We start from the raw sequence: 18,376 nt of genomic DNA, 5'->3' as shown, positions 1-18,376 counted from the left end.
ACCATTAAAATTGTTTTCATTTGAAACAAGTATAGAGCTGCGTGTCTCGTCTTGATTCTGGGAAAATGGGATGCCTGCTGGTTTGTCTGTGTGTCAGATGAGCTGTAGTAGTTGATGGAAGGTCGTATATATAATATATATTATATTTCTCTCTATATCATGTCTCGCAGTCAACGTTTTCAGGCATAGGCTCCCCGTTTGCTTGGGTGTAACCATGTGGTGGTTCTTTTTTGGTGACCGGTTCTCTTCAATGAGACATGCAGGGTCTAGGAGACCCTTCATGTCTATGTGATCCACTAAATGTAATGCACTGCATTACATTCTTTCCCGGCTTTAATGACCAGGTAAATTGTCAACAGCGACCCGAAGAGACGTCACGTCACGTCACGAAGAGACGTCACGCGTTGCTTACATAGTTACATAGTTACATAGTTAGTCAGGTTGAAAAAAGACCATCCAGTTCAACCACAAAAAAATAAACAAACAAAATAAAAAACACAATACAATCCCATACACACAACTCCATACCCACAGTTGATCCAGAGGAAGGCAAAAAACCCCAGCAGAGCATGATCCAATTTGCTCCAGCAGGGGGAAAAAATTCCTTCCTGATCCCCCGAGAGGCAATCAGATTTACCCTGGATCAACTTTACCTACAAATCTTAGTACTCAGTTATATTATGTACATTTAGGAAAATAACCAGGCCTTCCGGGTCAACGGGGGGGGGAGCAGGTCCGGTCGTCTCCAACCCTGTGGCACCCACTATGCCGGTCCTGGGCCCGCAGATATGCAAACGGAGCCCAGGGGATACATGGCGTGGATTGGGGGGGGGGGGGGTGCACGCTGGGTGTGTGGAGCTTTTGGGCAGCATCAAACTGCAGAATAGGTTGTCGTGGCCAGGATATTTGGACTAATTATTTTTCTTTCTTTTCAGCACTGAAATTGACCAGAAGCTGCAAGAAATCATTAAGCAGACTGGGTATCTGTTAATTGATGGACAGGTGAGATATAGACATGAAGATCGTTGTTGTTATAGGCACGCGCATCGGCTCCTCAGTGACGTGGCGGGCACGCGCTCCCCTCAGTGGCTGGATGAGCCGAGGACGTCAATAGACGTCCTCCCCGGCATTGTAGAGCCACCTTGTGGCCGTCATTTTACAATGGCCGGGGCTCCAAGTGGTTAAAAAATGTGTAATTTTATGCTTCTAGAACACTGAAGGTGCTCCCTGCATGTTGGGCCTCTCTATTTGGCCAGGCTGTGGAAAAGTCTCACACATGTGGTACCGCCATACACGGGAGGAGTAGCAGAATACATGGGCCCAGATTCAGCATAGCTTGCGCTTTATTTGCGCGGGCACAGGGCAACGATTTTGCCCTGCGCCCATGCAAATATTTTGCGCTGCCCTAGATTCACGGAGCAGTAGCTCCATGACTTGCGAGGGCGCGCCGGCAAATTTGCCCGGCGCAAGCGCGCACAAGTTAAATGATCCCGCCGGGGGCGGGAATCATTTAAATTAGGCGCGCTCCCGCGCCGAGCGTACAGCGCATGCTCCGTCGGGAAACTTTCCCGACGTGCATTGCGGCAAATGACGTCGCAAGGACGTCATTTGCTTCAAAGTGAACGTGAATGGCGTCGAGCGCCATTCACGAAGCACTTACGCAAACGACGTAACATTTGAACGTCGCGACGCGGGAGCGGCGGTATACTTTAGCACAGGCTGCCCCTGCTATTAGAAAGAGGGCAGCCTTGCGCTAAAGTAGCCGTACGGAAACTCCGTACCTGGCTTGCGCGGCCCCCGCAAGAATGCAGCCTAAAATCTGCGAGGCATAAGAGCCTTATGCCGCGCAGATTTTAGGCTGCAGCCGGTGTAACGAGGTTCCTGAATCAGGAGCACTCGTTACACCGGAGCAAGTAAGCAATTGCGCCGTGTAACTCATGGTTACACGGGCGCAATTGCTTCTTGAATCTGGGCCATGCTTTCTAGAGTTGTTGCTCCTGGTTCATTGTGGATCGTTATCATCCCACTACCATCAGCTACACCCCCACCTTGATTTCAGCACATCTACCATAGTGACAGGATGGGGTTAATTAATAAATCTCTCTAATAAGTATAAGACAGTTAGTGTAAATGTCGTGTAATAATTCATCTGTAATGGGTACAAGATAATTACAGGATCAAGTATTTGGCCATAAACACAGGCAGCTCAGGGTCAGTGGGATGGGACAGTAAAGGAGCTTGGACTGTGGTCAGGTCCTAATTCTGATGAAGGACGTGGCATGTCTGTCTGCATTTGATGTGGCCATATTTTCGCTACTCTCTTTGCTTCCTGTTATAAATATTTAAAATCCTACATTGTATATTTTATATGACCGTTACTAAATTGCAGCTCTCTCGGCATGTTCTTTTTTTTTTTTTTTTTTTCTCAGAAATACCAGGCGGATATAAATGACCTGGAGAATTTAGGAGAAATAGGCAGTGGGACTTGTGGACAAGTGTGGAAGATGAGGTTTAAGAAGACCGGACCTATCATCGCTGTGAAGGTATGTGAAATAATATGCTTGTGACTAATCTGAAAGACCACAGAAAATATTGTGACCTTACGATGATGGAGAATCCATCTTTACACTTTTTCTTTTTAACCACTTCAATACCAGGCACTCCTGCCCAGACCAATTTATAGCTTTCAGCACTGTCGCACTTTGACAATTGCGCGGTCATGCAACACTGCACCCAAACAATTTTTTTTATCGTTTTTGTTCCCACAAATTGAGCCTTTTATTGGTGGTATTTGATCACATTTTTTAGTTTTATTCCTGAACTTTTGTTTTATCTCTTGGTTACTGTGACATTGTGTGAATGCATCAATGCAGTGCATCTTATCTCAGCTTTCAGACCTTGGATTCATTGAATGAGTTTACCAAAAAGTAAATATTGCAGAATATATAGCATAATGCTAAATAACAAAGCTCCATTTCATACAGAATAAACTAAATTATTAATGTATCTTAACTAGAAAACTATCTTTAGATTTTTTTACTCCAAAAGCATTTTATTAAAATAAATTTTGATAAAAATCTAAAAAATCGATTTAAATCAAAATAGATTTTATATCCACTCTGTTCTGTTATAACATGTTGTAAATAAGTTTTTCTCCTTCACTGATGTACACTGTTGGGCAGGACTGAATAGGATGCACTGGCAGGCATTACTGCTGGGCACTGATTGTCACCTCTAATGGTCATCCCTTGGGGGGGGCTGTGACCAATAAACTGTACAACTCGGTTGAACTACAAACTGTTATCTTAGGTTGAGGGAAGTAAAAATAAACTAAAATACTATGGTTGTAGAAGTGTGCACACCATTAAATGAATATGTACTTTGTTGAAGCACCTTTTTTTAATTTTATTACATTACTTTGCCTTTTTGGGTCTGAGTCTGTCAGCATGGCACATTTTGACTTGGCAATATTTGCCCACTTTTCTTTGCAAAGCACTCCAAATCTGTCAGATTGCGAGGGCACCTCCTGTAGGGGTGTTGAATATCAGTGCATCGCGATTCAGATGTTCACGATGCTGCAAGTTGCTCGAATCGATGTCTGATGTCATCCGGCACTCCGTACGGTGCTGTAGCTCTTCGGGAGAAACAGAGGCAGAACCTGCATGGAGGATAAAGCCCCTCCCCTTCACTGAAGTATAAAGTCAGCTGATGAGCTGACGGCCAGTACAGTGCAAGGGGGGAGGAGCTTGAGAAGACCCAACATCAGGAAAGGCTTCACTGGAGGCACCGGAAGGGGGAAGACACACTGAGCAGCATGGAGAAGGGGGAATCGACTGACACTGAGAGCAGGTGCGTGCCAGTGTCGCTGATCCCATCCCTCCACTACCATCACCCCTCCTGCCGCTGATCCCATGCATCCCTCCTGCCTCTGCTTGAATTCTTGGATAAAAAGTTTCCAACCATGTGCACTTGCGCAGGAAGTTTCCAATCATGATGCATTGCGGAATCGAATCTAATTGTGGGCAGGATAATCGAATCGTGAGACCAGCGACGATGCGCACCCCTAATCTCCTGTGCACAGCCTTCTTCAGATCACCCCACAAGTTTTCAACCAGATTCAGGTCTAGGCCATTCCAAAACTTTAATCTTCTTTAATCCTTCTTCTGGTGAAGCCATTCCTTTGTTGATTTGGATGTATGTTTTGGGTCGTTGTCATGCTGAAAGATGAAGTTCCTCTTCATGTTCAGCTTTCTATATGGACTGGTATTTGGAACTGTTCATAATTCCCTCTACCTTGACTAAGGCCTCTGTTTCAGCTGAAGAAAAACGGCCCCAAAGCATGATGCTCCCACCACCATTCTTCACGGTGGGTATGGTGTTCTTTTGGTGATGTTTGGTGAAAAAAACACTGCGCATTTTTTGGAATTATGGCCAAAAAGTAAAAGCTTGGTTTCATCAGACCATAACACATTTTCCCACATGCTTTTGGGAGACTTCAGATGTGTTATTTCCAAAATGTTGTCGGGCCAGGATGTTTTTCTTTGTAAGAAAAGACTTCCGTCTTGCCACTCTACCCCATAGCCCAAACATATGAAGAATACGGGAGATTGTTGTCACATGTACCACACAGCCAGTACTTGCCAGATATTCCTGCAGCTCCTTTAATGTTGCTGTAGGTCTCTTGGCAACCTCCCTGACCAGTTTTCTTTTTGTCTTCATCAATTTTGAAGGGATGTCCAGTTCTTGATAATGTCACTGTTGTGCCATATTTTCTCACCTTGATGATGACTGTCTTCACTGTGTTCCATATGGTATATCTAATGCCTTGGAAATTATTTTGTACCCTTCTCCTGATACCTTTTACCAATGAGATTCCTCTGATGCTTTGGAAGCTCTCTGCGGACCATGGCTTTTGCTATAGGATGCGACTGAAAATGTCAGGAAAGACCTACTAGAACAGCTGAACTTTATTTGGGGTTATTTGGAGGCACTTTAAATGATGGAAGGTGTGTACTGACTCCTATTTAACATGAGTTTGAATGTGATTTCTTAATTCTGAACACGGCTACATCCCCAGTTATAAGGGGGCAGCCACATTATTTTAGCTTTTTTTTTTTTACATCGCAGAAACCTGACATTTTTAACAAGGGGTGTTTGTATCTATTGTACACCATCAATTGACCAATAAGTATATTCAAAATCACATAATGGACACACTAATAGTGATAATTAAATACACACAGAATAGTTAAAAAATATATGTGTGTGTGGGTATTTTCTTAAAACATCTGCTGTTCAGAGATCCTAGATATAGATCTGCTTATAAATAACACACATGCCACCACTGTGCTCTCTGGACTCTCTCACCTCCTAATCAGCAACAATTGCGCCCAATATCCAGCAAGGTATCTTTACTTTTCAGACACACTTAAAGGAGTTGTAAAGGAATTTATTTTTATTTTTTTTGCTGAAATGACTGTTTACAGGGTATAGAGACATAATAGTTAACTGATTCCTTTTAAAAATGATTACAAATAGATAAAAATCAATCATATAACATACCTGTAGTTTCAGTTTCGTTTTTGCATGCGGTTTCCTGCTTCTGTGATGTACAGAGCCAATACAGGGCAGTGATGGTTTTGTAAAACGAAACTGATTGGTGCTAAGGGGTTTTAGACAGTAATCACACTTCCTTGATTAGTGACCACAGAGAGAAAGCTCCCAGTCCTGTGGTTATTAGAAAACAGACAACCAGGAAGTGTGGAGATCAGAGAAGAATTACAGCAACTTGAGATCAAAAACGAACAATGAAGACATGAAAACAGCACTGTATTAAGGTAAAGGAAGCTATTAAGATAAAAAAAAAAAAATTCCTTTACAAACCCTTTAAGCCTCCAGTCCAGTAGGGACTCTCCTGCTGTTTTGCACACTATCCACCAATATATTGGCTTATGGTCCTTTTTAAGGCTCCCGAATCTCTTGCGGTCATACTCATGTTAAGAAAAATACTCATGTTAAGAAAATGCAGATAACCTAATTTTATTATATAAGAAATGCACTCAGAGTATTTAAAACTTGTACAAAGCTGATATAAACCACAAGACATCGGGACTTGGTCCCTTCCAGTTTGTATCTGCCTCCGTTCACGTAATGGTGATGTTCGCGTCACTTCATCAGGGGTCAGATGCCATCAATAACTAACACAAAGATATTCCAGCTTTTGGATGTACTGCCAGATTTGACCCAAGTCTTGCCTTTTAGACCTACAGGGAGCATGGTGATATGTGATGGAATTCTGAAAACCTAGTAACTTTCTTTTATCTTTCAGCAAATGCGCCGTTCAGGAAACAAAGAGGAGAACAAACGTATTTTGATGGATTTGGATGTAGTACTGAAGAGCCATGATTGCCCATACATAGTACAGTGTTATGGCACTTTCATCACAAATGTAAGTTTATTGATTTACTGTATACAGCCTGGAGTAGAGCTCATATGAATTTGCAGTGCATTTGTGTTGTGAACATTGATGCAGATTGCGTTCACGTTTTCTCCAGTTTTTTTAAAATGTATGTATAGCAGCCTTTCTCATCCGGGGTTCTGTGGTACCTTAGTGTACCTCCAGAGGTTGTTGGGGGGTTCGTGGGGAGCAATTTCTATCTCAGATAAGTAACCACTGACACCAATGATCTTTTAACCACTTAAGACCCGGACCTTTAGGCAGGTAAAGGACCTGGCCAGTTTTTGTGATTCGGCACTGCGTTGCTTTAACTGACAATTGCGCGGTCGTGTGAAGTGGCCCCCAAACAAAATTGGCGTCCTTTTTTTCCCCACAAATAGAACTTTGTTTTGGTGGTATTTGATCACCTCTGCGGTTTTAATTTTTTGCGCTATAAACAAAAATAGAGCGACAAATTTGAAAAAAATGCAATATTTTTTACTTTTTGCTATCATAAATATCCCCCAAAAGTATATAAAAAAAACATATTTTTTTCCCTCAGTTTAGGCCGATACGTATTCTTCTACCTATTTTTGGTTAAAAAAAATCACAATAAGCGTTTATCGATTGGTTTGCGCAAAATGTATAGTGTTTACAGAATAGGGGATAGTTTTATTGCATTTTTATGAATTTTTTTTTTTGTTTTTTTTTTTACTAATAATGGCGGTGATCAGCAATTTTTGTTTTTTTTTCGTGACTGCGACATTATGGCGGACACATCGGACAATTTTGACACATTTTTGGGACCATTGTCATTTTCACAGCAAAAAATGCATTGTTTACTGTGAAAATGACAATTGCAGTTTGGGAGTTAACCACTAGAGGGCACTGAAGGGGTTAAGTGTGACCTCATTTGTGTTTCTATCTGTAGGGGGGGCGGGGCTGGACGTGTGACGTCATTGATCGTGTTTCCCTATATCAGGGAACACACGATCGATGACAGCGCCATAGTGAAGAACGGGGAAGGTGTGTTTACACACAGCTCTCCCAGTTCTTCAGCTCCGGGGACCGATCGTGGGACTCCAGGGGGCGATCGGGTCCCACGGCCTTGGTCACGGAGCTTCGGACCGCGCCCGCGACTGCGCACTTAAAGAGGACGTACAGGTACGTGCTTGCGCCCAGCCGTGCCATTCTGACAACGTATATCTGCAGGAGGTGGTCCTTAAGTAGTTAAAGGGGTTGTAAAGGTCCAATTTTTTTTTTCCTAAATAGCTTCCTTTACCTCAGTGCAGTCCTCCTTCACTTACCTCATCCTTCCATTTTGCTTTTAAATGTCCTTATTTCTTCTGAGAAATCCTCACTTCCTGTTCTTCTGTCTGTAACTCCACACAGTAATGCAAGGCTTTCTTCCTGGTGTGGAGTGTCGTGCTCGCCCCCTTACTTGGACTGCAGGATAGTCAGACGCTCTCTACGTTGCAGATAGAGAAGGGAGCTGTGTGTTGGTGGGTGTCCTGACTCTCCTGTAGTCCAAGGGAGGGGGCGAGCACGACACTCCACACCAGGGAGATAGCCTCGCATTACTGTGTGGAGTTAGACGGAAGTGAGGATTTCTCTGAAGAAATAAGGACATTTTAAAAGCAAAATGGAAGGATGAGGTAAGTGAAGGAGGACTTCACTAAGGTAAAGGAAGCTATTTAGGGGGAAGAAATTGTACCTTTACAACCCCTTTTTTTTTTTTTTTTTCCCCCGAGGATTTTATTGGGTTTTAAACACAATTACAGACAAGGCAGTCAATACATTTGAAGAAAAGAACAAGTAGCACAAGGCACATCGCATGTAATCATTCCCAGGGAAACATAACACGAAACAAAGAATGCAACCGGGAATAAGGAGGCATAAAAATAGGTGTCAACCATAGTCCAGTACCCTCTAAAGGGATCCACGAAATGTAGCCAGGAATTATGCTAGTCAGTAAACCTAAAACATGGGAAAGTGGGGACCAGGGAGACCACAGTCCATAAGGTAAGGTACTGGACCTACGAGCGGCGGCCCCCTACCCAACCACCCCACTGGGGATCACACTGTGGATGTGAAGGGGGACCCAAAAAATAAACTTAGGAGCTTCTAACAAGATCCTTCATGAAGCCGAGTCTTATCAACCCGAGGAGCCGAGGCTATAAAAGTGAAGTAAAGTAGTGAGAACAATTGCATATAATTATGTTCTCCATCGGAGCTAGCCGATAGGGGGGGGGAGCGAAACAGCTAGACAGGCATTTAGACAGACAATTTCTACACTGGAGTAAGGGAAGGAGCAGGTAGGGTAGAGGGGGTGGAAAAGGCAGGATATACGGTGGTTAATCCACATAAATTGACCAATTAATCAATTACAACCCCTTTTAAGCTATCTGTAAAGTTGGGGATTCTTCCCACTGACCACATATATGAAGAACATTCTTACCCGACAACCACACAATTGTGCAGTGGGCTGTAAATGTAGTTATTAGCAGGGGTTCCCTGTTACCAGAAAGTCATTTCAAGGGGCCCTTAATGTTAAAGTTGAGAGGCTGATCTATAGCTCCCTTCTTTCTTCTTTCTTCAGAAGGGGACATAACAAAAGCTTGTCCTGAAAGATTGTATGTTGGTGCAAATAAAAAATAAAAAAGTATCAGAGACAGTACTCCATTGTTTCGAAGGAGCTCAGAGAGCTGAGGGAGGAGTAACGGCAACACGTTGGTCTTCTCAGTGAATGCTGTGCAGGGGGGGAAACTGACCATGCTGTGCTCTCATGCCTAGTTTGATCAGTTGTTGATAGGAAAGCAGAGCGGGCTGGCATGAACACCAGGTATTTTACACAAAGGAAGCAATACAAAGAGAACAGGATACTTATTCATACAAATACATGGTACAGCAGGCACATATCGGGAATATGAAATGTTGTGTTTTCGTTTTTTTTTTTTTTTTTTTTTTTTTTTTGGTGGTCTCACTGATTGGTCATCCTGGTTTAGGAACACAGTTGTGATGATCATAGCTCTATCTAAACAGCTCTGCCTTCATAAGCAATACAGTTTTTCTATAGGCCAGCTCTTTTGCAAACTATATAAACTAAAGCTGTGCTCCAACTTGCCTCCAGTCTTGCACCGTTGAACCCCAGGTTAGTTTATCTCATCGGTGTGAAGTGTATACTGAATAAGAATGAGCTTAGACGTGTTTGCAAGTCCATGTGCCCACGCCTCCTAGGAAGCTGACACTGCGCAGCGCTAATCCCAGGCAGTGAGACATTTCCTGATCTGTGCAGCTGCGAAACGAAACTTCTCACCTCCTGTGATTAGTGCTGTGCAGTGTCAGCTTCCTGGCGGGCGTGGGCACGTAGACTTGCAAACACGCCTGAGCTCATCCTTAATACTGAACGGTACAATAACTGCAGCCTCATCTTTACTTGTACAGACTCGTCTCCTGTACTGAAAACACTTACTGTGGTTTTCCTGCACACTGTGAGCTTCTAACAACTCCTTTCTTTCTTTATCTTGGTTTGACCTTCTGCTCCTTGGGTTAGTGCTGTATAAAGTAGACTGGAGGCAGTGCCTCTGTGTTCATTGAGCTGTCATATTCTGGTGTTCAGTAAGAAAAAAGTGACCCTTTTTTTTTTTTTTTTTTTTTTAATTCAAGACTGATGTGTTCATAGCCATGGAGCTGATGGGGACCTGTGCAGAAAAACTGAAGAAAAGGATCCAGGGTCCCATACCAGAGAGGATTTTGGGAAAGATGACTGTAGCAGTGAGTAAATCCAATTTTGTAAATTTCTTTGCTGTGAATCTCTAGCTGTAGGTCTACATCCCAGTTTCTGTACTTGGCTGTCAGATTTCCCTAGAGCAGTGATGGTGAACCTTGGCACCCCAGATGTTTTGGAACTACATTTCCCATGATGCTCATGCACTCTGCAGTGTAGTTGAGCATCTTGGGAAATGTAGTTCCAAAACATCTGGGGTGCCAAGGTTTACCATCACTGCCCTAGAGTTTGATTAGACTGAGGAGGTGAAGGAAGATCGTATGCCACGTACAAACAATCAGAACTTGCAACAAGAAAAGTCCGATGTGAGCTTTTAAACTGAAATTCCGACTGTGTGTATGCTCCATCGGACTTTTGCTGTCGGAATTTCCGCCAAGAAAAGATTGCGAGCTGGTTCTCAAATTTTCTGACGGAAAAAAATCCTATCCCGAAAATCCGATTGTAGCAATTTCGACGCATGCTCGGAAACAATTTGATGCATTCTCAGAAGCATTGAACTTTATTTCCTCGGCTCGTCGTAGTGTTGTACGTCACTGCGTTCTTGACGGTGGCTTGAGCGGAATTCCGTCAGAAAAAACATCCAAGGTTTTTCCCAACGGAAAATCCGCTTGTGTGTACGGGGCATAAGGCTGAAGCTGTTATTGGATTATAGGATGTAGGAACAAGAACTTATATTTAAATAGTACAGTGAGGGAAAACAGTATTTGATCCTCTGCTGATTTTGTAGGTTTGCCCACTGACAAAGAAATTATCAGTTTATAATTTTAAGGGTAGGTTTATTTTAACAGTGAGAGACAGAATAACAACAAATATCCAGAAAATCTAATTTCTAAAAAGTTATAAATTGATTTGCATTGTAATAAGTGAAATAAGTATTTGACCCCTTCGCAAAACATGACTTGGTACTTTGTGGGAAGAACTTTGTTGGCAATCGCAGAGTGATATCAGACTTTTATCAGAAGGGATTTTGTCCCATTCTTTGCACATCCTCTACAAGTCATTAAGGTTTTGAGGCTGATGTTTAGTAACTCAAACCTTCAGCTCCCTCAACGTAATTTCTATGGGATTAAGGTCTGGAGACTGGCTAGACCACTTTATGGACCTTAATGTGCTTTTTCTTGAGCCACTCCTTTGTTGCCTTGGCTGTGTGTTTTGAGTCATTGTTATGCTGGAATACCCATCCAGGACACATTTTTAATGCCCTGGCTGACGGAGGGAGGTTCTCGCTCAAGATTTGACGGTATATGGCCCAATCGATCGTCCCTTTATGGCGGTGAAGTTGTCCTGTCCCCTTAGCAGAAACATTCCCAAAGCATAATGTTTCCAACTCCCATGTTTCACAGTGGGGATGGTGTTCTTGGGGTCATGGGCAGCATTTCACCTCCAAACACGGCATGTTGAGTTGATGCCAAAGAGCTTGAATTTGGTCTCTTCTGACCACAACACTTTCACCCGGTTCTCCTCTGAATCATTCAGATGTTCATTAGCAAACTTCAAACAGGCCTGTACATGTGCTTTCTTGAGCACTGCAGGGTTTCGGTAGTAGTGAGTTATCTATTGTTCTCTTGGTGACAATGGTCTCAGCTGCCTTGAGATCATTGACAAGATTCTCCCGTGTAGTTCTGGGCTGATTCCTCACTGTTCTCATGATCATTGAAACTCCACAAGGTGAAATCTTGCATGGAGCCCCGGACCGAGGGAGACTGACAGTTATTTTGTGTTTCTTCCATTTGTAAATAATCACACCAACTGTTGTCACCCTCTCACCAAGCTGCTTGGCGATTGTCTTGCAGCCCATTCCAGCCTTGTGTAGGTCTACAATCTTGTCCCCGACATCCTTGGACAGCTCTTTGGTCTTGGCCATGGTGGAGAGATTGGAATCTGATTGCTTCTGTGGACAGGTGTCTTTTATACAGGTAACAAGCTAAGATTAGGAGCACTCCCTTTGAGAGTGCTCCTAATTTCAGCTCGTTGCCTGTATAGAAGACACCTGGGAGCTTTACCCCATAGAAGTGTCCCCACCTGTTCCGCATCACCGCACACCCCACTGTAGTGTCTGCTGCCCCTCTGCATCCCTATTGCGGTGTCCTCTACTCATCCACATCACACCCCTGCCCCTTCACATTACGCCCCCTCATTGTAGTGACCTGTGCCCACCCTGTTGGTGTCCTCTGTCCTTCCCAAAGGAGTCCTTTTCCCATTCAGAACACCCACCCATCCCCCCCCCCCCCCCGACACAAACAGGAGTGTGCAGATAGCATTCTCCAACCTGTTGTAAGGTGTACAGGAGAGCGTGAGGGGAGGCGGCACAGTACTGGATGGAGAGCAGGAGTGGCAACTGCGAGAGTTAACTTGACGTGGATTTATGGCCGGAGCCCGCTGATAAGCTTAGTGAACAATAGAAGACCGCAACAATATGCCCTTTTTTCTCCCTGCACAGCAGGGAGTAGAAACCTGCACATTGCTTAGTAAAACGGCTCACAGTACACACATTTAACTGCTTGATTGCTCTAGATGTTGACACCTTCCCAGCCAGTGTCATTGGACAGTGACAGTGTATATTATTACCACCAATCACTGTATTAGTGTCACTGGAGATGTCAGTTAATCAGTTCCCCCTCCCCGCGTCAATTAGGATTAGATTGCCCGCTGCACAATACCGGTCGCTCATTGTTTGGGGGGGGTTACATAAACTTTAAGTATAGTATTCTGAAAAAACTTCCTGCAACCTTTTTTTCTTTGATCCTCACAGATTGTAAATGCCTTGTATTATCTGAAAGAAAAACATGGAGTGATTCACAGGGACGTCAAGCCCTCGAATATACTGTTGGATGCTAGTGGACGGATAAAGCTGTGCGACTTTGGAATCAGTGGGCGTCTTGTGGACTCAAAGGCCAAAACCAGAAGTGCGGGTTGTGCTGCATATATGGCTGTAAGTAGACTGGGTGATTTTGGTAAAAAGATGGGGGAAGATAACCATGAGATTTGGTATTATTGCTGGGAATGGGATTAGTGCTTACACTTCTTGTATTCTTCAGCCTGAGAGAATCGATCCTCCAGATCCCACTAAGCCAGACTATGATATCCGAGCAGATGTGTGGAGTCTTGGGATCTCATTGGTGAGCCATTTCCACAGTACTCCATTACCCAGCAATCTATGATGATTTTACTCCTTCTAGCACTTACTGTATTCTTTGTCTTCTCTTCATCATGCCCAATGTCTCTTAGGTGGAGTTGGCCACAGGTCAGTTTCCTTACAAGAACTGCAAGACAGATTTTGAAGTTCTCACCAAAGTCCTTCAAGAAGAACCTCCAGTTCTCCCTCATAATATGGGATTCTCACCTCTTTTCCAGTCTTTTGTCAAAGATTGGTGAGTTTAAATAAAATTTTTCTTTTTCCGGGGGTTGAACTGCCATTAACATGTCTCTTGTATCTCGGCCATAGATCTACGGTCAATTGAAATCTGTCTTCTAAGTCAGTCTGTGTATTTAAAAGCAAGAGGAGGCAGCCATCCTCGGAGGGTGTCTATTACCTCTGTCGGCAAAGAAGTATAAAATAAGGGGGGTGGAGGCACCAACTGTAATCATCCTACCATTATAGATGATGTAAGTATAGTGTGTATACTTACAGGTTCACTTGGTAATGATGTCCATCGAGGATGGGGGTGTCCTAAGGTCTGTGGATGCCGATCTGCAGGCTCCGGACGCTGTTTTCCCTCGGCTGTAAGGTGTAAGATGTTTTGAATCTCATGTCACAGGCTTCTCAGCGATGTCACATGACAGGAAGTTCCACGCTGTCCAGTCTGGAGCGCGGAAGTGGCAGTGACGTCACACTGCAGGGCGGGCAATCAGACATAGAGTGGGAAGTGTCACAGCCCTGTAGCCTGTGAGTACATACACTATACTTGCATCATCTCTAACGGTAGGATTATTACAGTTGGCGCCTCCACCCCCCCTCTTCTCGATTTTGGTTTCATATTGAAAAAAACTATAACACACGGACATGATTCAAACTAGCTGGAGGGAAGTTTAAAACTAATCTTGGAACGTTTTTATTTTTTTTACTGAAAGGGTAGTTGATGCTTGGAATAAACTACCAGCAGAGATGGTGAGCCAGTCAACAGTAAATTGTAACTGGCTTCAAACATGCTTGAGATAACCCTAAATCTATAGTCTTACAACAAAGTTAACAAAAAAATGGGCAGACTTGATGTACTCCTTCTTCTTTTTTTTTTTTATTTATTTATTTTTTCTGCCATCACTTTTCTATGTTTATATGGTATAGATACTGGAAAAAAAATGTAATACTAGTAATGGCAACGATCAGCGACTTATAGTGGGACCGTGATATTGTGGCGGGCAATCTAATCCTAATTGACGCGGGGAGGGAAAACTGATTAACCAGTTAAGCCCCGGACCAATATGCAGCCTAAAGACCCAAGGTGTTTTTACAGTTCGGGACTGCGTCGCTTTAACAGACAATTGCGCGGTCGTGCGACGTGGCTCCCAAACAAAATTGGCGTCCTTTTTCCCCCCACAAATAGAGCTTTCTTTTGGTGGTATTTGATCACATCTGCGGTTTTTAGTTTTTGCGCTATAAACAAAAATAGAGCGACAATTTTGAAAAAAATGCAATATTTTTTACTTTTTGCTGTAATAAATATCCCCCAAAAACATATATAAAAACATTTTTTTTCCTCAGTTTAGGCCGATACGTATTCTTCTACCTATTTTTAGTAAAAAAAATCGCAATAAGCGCTTATCGATTGGTTTGCGCAAAATTTATAGCGTTTACAAAATAGGGGATAGTTTTATTGCATTTTTATTATTTTTTTTTTTTTTTACTACTAATGGCGGCGATCAGCAATTTTTTTCGTGACTGCGACATTATGGCGGACACTTCGGACAATTTTGACACATTTTTGGGACCATTGTCATTTTCACAGCAAAAAATGCATTTAAATTGCATTCTTTATTGTGAAAATGACAGTTGCAGTTTGGGAGTTAACCACAGGTGGCGCTGTAGGAGTTAGGGTGCACCTAGTATGTGTTTACAACTGTAGGGGGGTGTGGCTGTAGGAATGACGTCATCGATCGTGTCTTCCCTATAAAGGGAATGACGCGATCGATGCGCCGACACAGTGAAGCACGGGGAAGCCGTGTTTACACACGGCTCTCCCCGTTCTTCAGCTCCGGGGAGCGATCGCGACGGAGCGGCTATAAACAAATAGCCGCGCCGTGGTCCCGGATCGTTCCCTGAGCGGACCCGACCTCCGCATGTAGCGGGGGGGGGGTCCCGATCGGACCCCCCACCCGCTAATAGGCGAGGACGTACGTGTACGCCCATGTGCCTGTACGTGCCATATTGTGGACGTATATGTACATGCGGGGGTCGGGAACTGGTTAACTGACCTCTCCAGTGACACTAATACAGTGATCGGTGATAATAATAATATACACTGTCACTGTGCTAATGACACTGGCTGGGAAGGTGTCAACATCTAAGGCAATCAAGCAGTTAAAGGGATTGTTTTTTATTTTCTAAATGGGTTCCTTTAACCACTTAAGCCCTGGACCAATATGCTGCTAAATGCCCAAAGGCGTTTTTACAATTCGGCACTGCGTCGCTTTAACAGACAATCGCGCGCTCGTGCGACGTGGCTCCCAAACAAAATTGACGTCCTTTTTTCCCCCACAAATAGAGCTTTTTTTTGGTGGTATTTGATCACCTCTGCGGTTTTTATTTTTTGCGCTATAAACAAAAATAGAGCTGTAATAAATATCCCCCAAAAACATATATAAAATTTATTTTTTTCCTCAGTTTAGGCCGATACGTATTCTTCTACCTATTTTTGGCGTTTATCGATTGGTTTGCGCAAAATTTATAGCGTTTACAAAATAGGGGATATTTTTATTGCATTTTTATTAATTTTTTTTTTTTTTTTTACTACTAATGGCGGCGATCAGCGATTTTTTTCATGACTGCGACATTATGGCGGACACTTCGACAATTTTGACACATTTTTGGGACCATTGTCATTTTCACAGCAAAAAATGCATTTAAACTGTCCGTGCCATTGTGCGGACGTATATATTGTCGTGCGGCGGGCTTTAAGGGGTTGATCTAGTGCAGGGGTCTCAAACTCAAATTACCTGAGGGCCACAAGACAAGTTTTCATATGCCATGGGGGGCCGCATGCAAACTTTCAAACTTCAAAAACAACAGTACTGGTGTCAGCGAGCGCATTATTACCACCAGCACTGGTGTCAGCGAGCGCATTATTACCACCAGCACTGGTGTAAGTCAGGGTTTGACAAATTTGCTTGGAACTAGGAGCCAGCTAAAAAAGTTAGGAGCCAGAAAACGCACCCCGTCCCGACGATCTTGCGCGCAGAAGCGAACACATACGTGAGCAGCGCCCGCATATGTAAACGGTGTTCAAACCACACATGTGAGGTATCGCCGCGATTGGTAGAGTGAGAGCAATAATTCTAGCTCCTCTGTAACTTAAAACATGCAACCTGTAGATTTTTTTTAAACGTCGCCTATGAAGATTTTAAAGGGTAAAAGTTTGTCGCCATTCCACAAGCGGACACAATTTTAAAGCGTGACATGTTGGGTATGAATTTACTCGGCGTAACATTATCTTTCATTATATTAAAAAAAATGGGGATAACTTTACTGTTGTCTTATTTTTTAATTAAAAAAAGTGTAATTTTTTCCCAAAAAAGTGCGCTTGTAAGACTGCTGCGCAAATACGGCGTAACAGAAAGTATTGCAACGATCGCCATTTTATTCTCTAGGGTGTTAGGATAAAAAATATATATAATGTTTGGGGGTTCTAATTAGAGGGAAGAAGATGACAGTGAAAATAGTGTAAAATGACATTAGAATTGCTGTTTAACTTGTAATGCTTAACTTGTAATACCAACGGCCACCACCAGATGGCGCCAGCTCACATCTGGTGGTAATAACTTGTAATACCAACGGCTCACCACCAGATGGCGCCAGCTAAAAAAAAAAAAATATTTTTTTTTTTACTTTTTTTTTTTTTTTTTTGCTCCCCTCACTTCCACCTTGCCTGGGGGCCATTTATAACTGGTCCGCGGGCCGGTACTTTGAGACCACTGATCTAGTGCATTGTTGGTTCACTTACCTTTTTCCTTCCATTTCCCTTCTTATTGTTCTTTTTCTTTGTTTTCTTTGTCTGAATTTCTCAATTCCTGTTCCTCCTCCAGTAAGGTGTTCAGTAAGCTTTTCTAAATGACTTTCCACCGCTCAGATGATGGTGGAAAGCTTACTGAGGAGAAACAGGAAGTGAGAAATTCAAACAAAGAAAAAAAAAAACATTTAGAAGGGAAATCGATGGAAAAGGTAAGTGAACCAACAATGCACTAGCTTAAAGGAACCAATTTAGAAAATAAAAGACGAACCTTTACAACCCCTTTTAAATGTGTGTACTGTGAGCTGTTTTACTAAGCAATGTGCAGGTTTCTACTCCTGCTGTGCAGGGAGAAAAAAGGGCATATTGTTGCGGTCTTCTATTGTTCACTTAGCTGATCAGCGGGCTCTGGCCATAAATCCCCGATCGGCTTGTGCTGCAATGAATGACGACAGTCTTCCGGGTCCAAGCCTTGACGTATAGGTATGTGATTGTGCATGTTCAAGCCGATCTGGCATAGCCAGTGGGTTGTAGTGCTGATCAGTATATTCTGAAGGTAGGAGAGTTCTGCTGTCAAAATACAAAGACAGAGTGGGGAGGATTCCCTCATCCACCTCAAGTGTGTGTGTGGATGGGGAAATCGTTTATTTTTTTTTCATATATTTTTTTTCAGCCAGCTGGCTGAAGGAAAAAGAACCAAGTAATGTATGTCCAGCTTTAGATTTTTTTTTGTAAATAGACACATTTTGTACAGGCAGGCCATGACTGTTGCATCATGATTTTGAACAATAATAGCTCTGTTCTTTCTAATGGTTGTTTTTGTCCCCCCTCCCCCCTCTAGTCTCACGAAGGATCACAGAAAAAGGCCAAAGTATAATAAGCTTTTGGTAAGTAGCTGGATGGTGTCCTCTAGTCAGATAATGTGATGGCACTTATTTAGAGCCTTATCTAGATTTTACTCATTGGATCCAATCAACAGTGTATAAAATT

At 43.0% G+C, this 18,376-nt stretch overlaps 1 protein-coding gene across 2 annotated transcripts in view; it reads left to right on the top strand.

Moving 5' to 3' along the window:
• The window catches only part of MAP2K7 (mitogen-activated protein kinase kinase 7), a 36,190-nt gene that overhangs the window by 12,420 nt on the left and 5,394 nt on the right, over window positions 1–18,376 (top strand). For both annotated transcript variants that reach the window (XM_040346309.1, XM_040346310.1), the window contains 8 exons: window positions 936–1,002; window positions 2,430–2,543; window positions 6,329–6,448; window positions 10,103–10,210; window positions 12,976–13,155; window positions 13,262–13,342; window positions 13,452–13,594; window positions 18,228–18,273. In XM_040346309.1, coding sequence (XP_040202243.1) covers window positions 936–1,002; window positions 2,430–2,543; window positions 6,329–6,448; window positions 10,103–10,210; window positions 12,976–13,155; window positions 13,262–13,342; window positions 13,452–13,594; window positions 18,228–18,273 — 859 coding nt within the window. The remainder of the gene's footprint in view (window positions 1–935; window positions 1,003–2,429; window positions 2,544–6,328; window positions 6,449–10,102; window positions 10,211–12,975; window positions 13,156–13,261; window positions 13,343–13,451; window positions 13,595–18,227; window positions 18,274–18,376) is intronic.

Source organism: Rana temporaria, chromosome 3, assembly GCF_905171775.1.
Source record: "Rana temporaria chromosome 3, aRanTem1.1, whole genome shotgun sequence".
Taxonomy (NCBI): domain Eukaryota; kingdom Metazoa; phylum Chordata; class Amphibia; order Anura; family Ranidae; genus Rana; species Rana temporaria.
This window is presented reverse-complemented; position numbering and strand designations above follow the sequence as displayed.